The sequence below is a fragment of the Lygodium microphyllum genome, chromosome 23 (genome assembly GCF_053477565.2).
Source record: "Lygodium microphyllum isolate KBCC chromosome 23, Lygodium_microphyllum_v1.1.10, whole genome shotgun sequence".
NCBI classification, from domain to species: Eukaryota; Viridiplantae; Streptophyta; class Polypodiopsida; order Schizaeales; family Lygodiaceae; genus Lygodium; species Lygodium microphyllum.
In genome coordinates this window covers 9449048-9450840 of record NC_141157.1, presented here as the reverse complement: position 1 = coordinate 9450840, position 1793 = coordinate 9449048, and the positions used below count along the sequence as shown (strand labels likewise).

At 46.1% G+C, this 1793-nt stretch overlaps 1 protein-coding gene across 2 annotated transcripts; it reads left to right on the top strand.

Annotated features, from left to right (window-relative positions):
• The first annotated feature begins 304 nt into the window (after window positions 1-304).
• LOC148015867 (uncharacterized) lies at window positions 305-1787 on the top strand. 2 transcript variants are annotated; one of them, XM_087664136.1, is made up of 3 exons: window positions 305-765; window positions 903-1464; window positions 1560-1787. In XM_087664136.1, the coding sequence occupies exons 2-3, from the start codon at window positions 903-905 to the stop codon at window positions 1703-1705; spliced, it is 708 nt and encodes a 235-aa protein (XP_087520262.1). In that variant the 5' UTR covers window positions 305-765; the 3' UTR covers window positions 1706-1787. The 2 variants fall into 2 exon arrangements, with proteins under 2 accessions (XP_087520262.1, XP_087520261.1); XM_087664135.1 differs by lacking the exon at window positions 305-765 and having other exon boundaries at window positions 777-1464.
• The last annotated feature ends 6 nt before the right edge of the window (window positions 1788-1793 follow it).

The following is a 1793-nucleotide window of genomic DNA, read 5'->3' as shown; positions in this document are numbered from 1 at the left end:
GAGAAAGGAGATGCTCTCCTCCGTGGGACCCCGCCGTTGGGAAGGCAAGGCCACTCTCACCGGACATGGCAGCATTTTCACTGTAGCAGATCGTGAGGGAAAGGTGGAAAGGGAAAGGGAAAGGAGCTGCCGATGATCATGAAGCAAAAGGAAAGAAAGACTAGCATGAATATATATCGTCAGCAGCAGCTGCTTCTTTATAGACTGTTGTCGTGGTGGCATAATCAAATCGGCTTTATAGTGAGTCTCCTCTTTTATTTCCGCTCACCTTTTCCTTTTGCATATGAAAGGGCGATGATATGATCATGCAGATGTATAATAATGTGAGTGGGCTGGGAGGGTGGTGCAGCAGGAAAAAGGTCTCTTTTGGCTGCGACTCGCGAGGCCGGGAGTATATGATCAGCTTGCCCCTTTTTTGAAGCGGTCAAGCAGATATACTTCGCCAGTTGTGACAATCGGCTGCACCTGATTGCCATTTGATTACGCGAATTAATCCGTATATCTGCATATAACAGGATACTGACCTACATCGATGACTGGATTTGCAATATGAGAGAGAGAGAGAGAGAGAGAGATTCATTGTCCTTTTATTCGACCCGCAGAAATGGACATGCCCATAAGCCAGTAATTGCTACCATGTGCTGCTGACCCGACAGCTTGCGAGTTTCCATTATTAAGCAATTAGTAGATTCAATCCCCTCATAGATCTGCAGCAGCTGAGATCATTAGGCCTTATAGTTGCATCCCCAGCCAAGGATTACACCTGTATACTCCTAATTATCCTTATTTCACAGCTTTTGAATATTTCTGATGTTCAATGGAATTGCTAAGTACTGACTCAAGGCGCGATGATTGCAGCTGTGCTAACAGCGTTTTTCTGTTTGTCTTCTAATATGCTGCAGATGTTTCCAACAACGCAGCAGCAGTATAACGTGATTAGTAATTCGGACATCCAAACCAATTACGGCCATAGTAACTACCACTACCATCATCCTCTCAATTATCCGGGAGTGACCTCTGATCAATTCTTAGCTCGAGCTATTAACCCTCCAGCTGCTCATGGGGGATCAGTAAATTATCCTCACCCGGGTTATGAGAGTCGTGATCGACACGATCCTAAGATAACTAGTCACCCTGGCAGTTTGCAGAATGCCACGATCACAAAGTCCAACTCCTCTGCTGCAAATATTAACGATATTATTACAGGTACTAGCAGTGGTGGTGGTAGGGGGATCAATGGTGGCATGAATAATGGTAGCAATAGTGCAGTGCAGGTGCAGATGAGGGCCTGTACTGGTGCAGCTAGTACCAGTCAGCAGCTCATAAGCTTGGCAGCTGCGACGAACAACTTAACGGGCGAGATAGCCGTGATGTGCTCGCCTGACCCCAAGCCCAGGCTCAGGTGGACACCCGACCTCCATGATCGCTTCGTGGAAGCTGTCACCCACCTCGGCGGAGCCGACAGTAAGCAACCCTGATCACTTAATATATTCTGTTATATTCATGAATCATCATCATTAACGTCCTACAGTTAATATATGTAATCTGATCTTTTCTAGCTCCAATCAGTGTATCCTTAGATCAGCAGCTCCCAGCTGCGTGTGCAGCTGTATTCACGTCCCACACACCAACTGCTACACGACTAGCTATCTGTTTTAATCACTGCGCAGGTACATGCCTGATATTTGTGTGCACACCCAAATAGTACCCATTTTGAACTCGAGACATCGAGCGTTTTACATGACTCTGCACATTTCTGTCGTAAGTACTGTATTCTTCCTCGCTCTTTTTTT

Excerpts from the sequence above, each read along its gene's own strand:
- LOC148015867 (XM_087664135.1), top strand. The coding sequence starts at position 849 with ATGATTGCAGCTGTGCTAACAGCGTTTTTCTGTTTGTCTTCTAATATG. Across the intron at positions 1,465-1,559 it reads CCACCTCGGCGGAGCCGACA|CTCCAATCAGTGTATCCTTA; the intron begins GTAAGCAACCCT and ends GATCTTTTCTAG.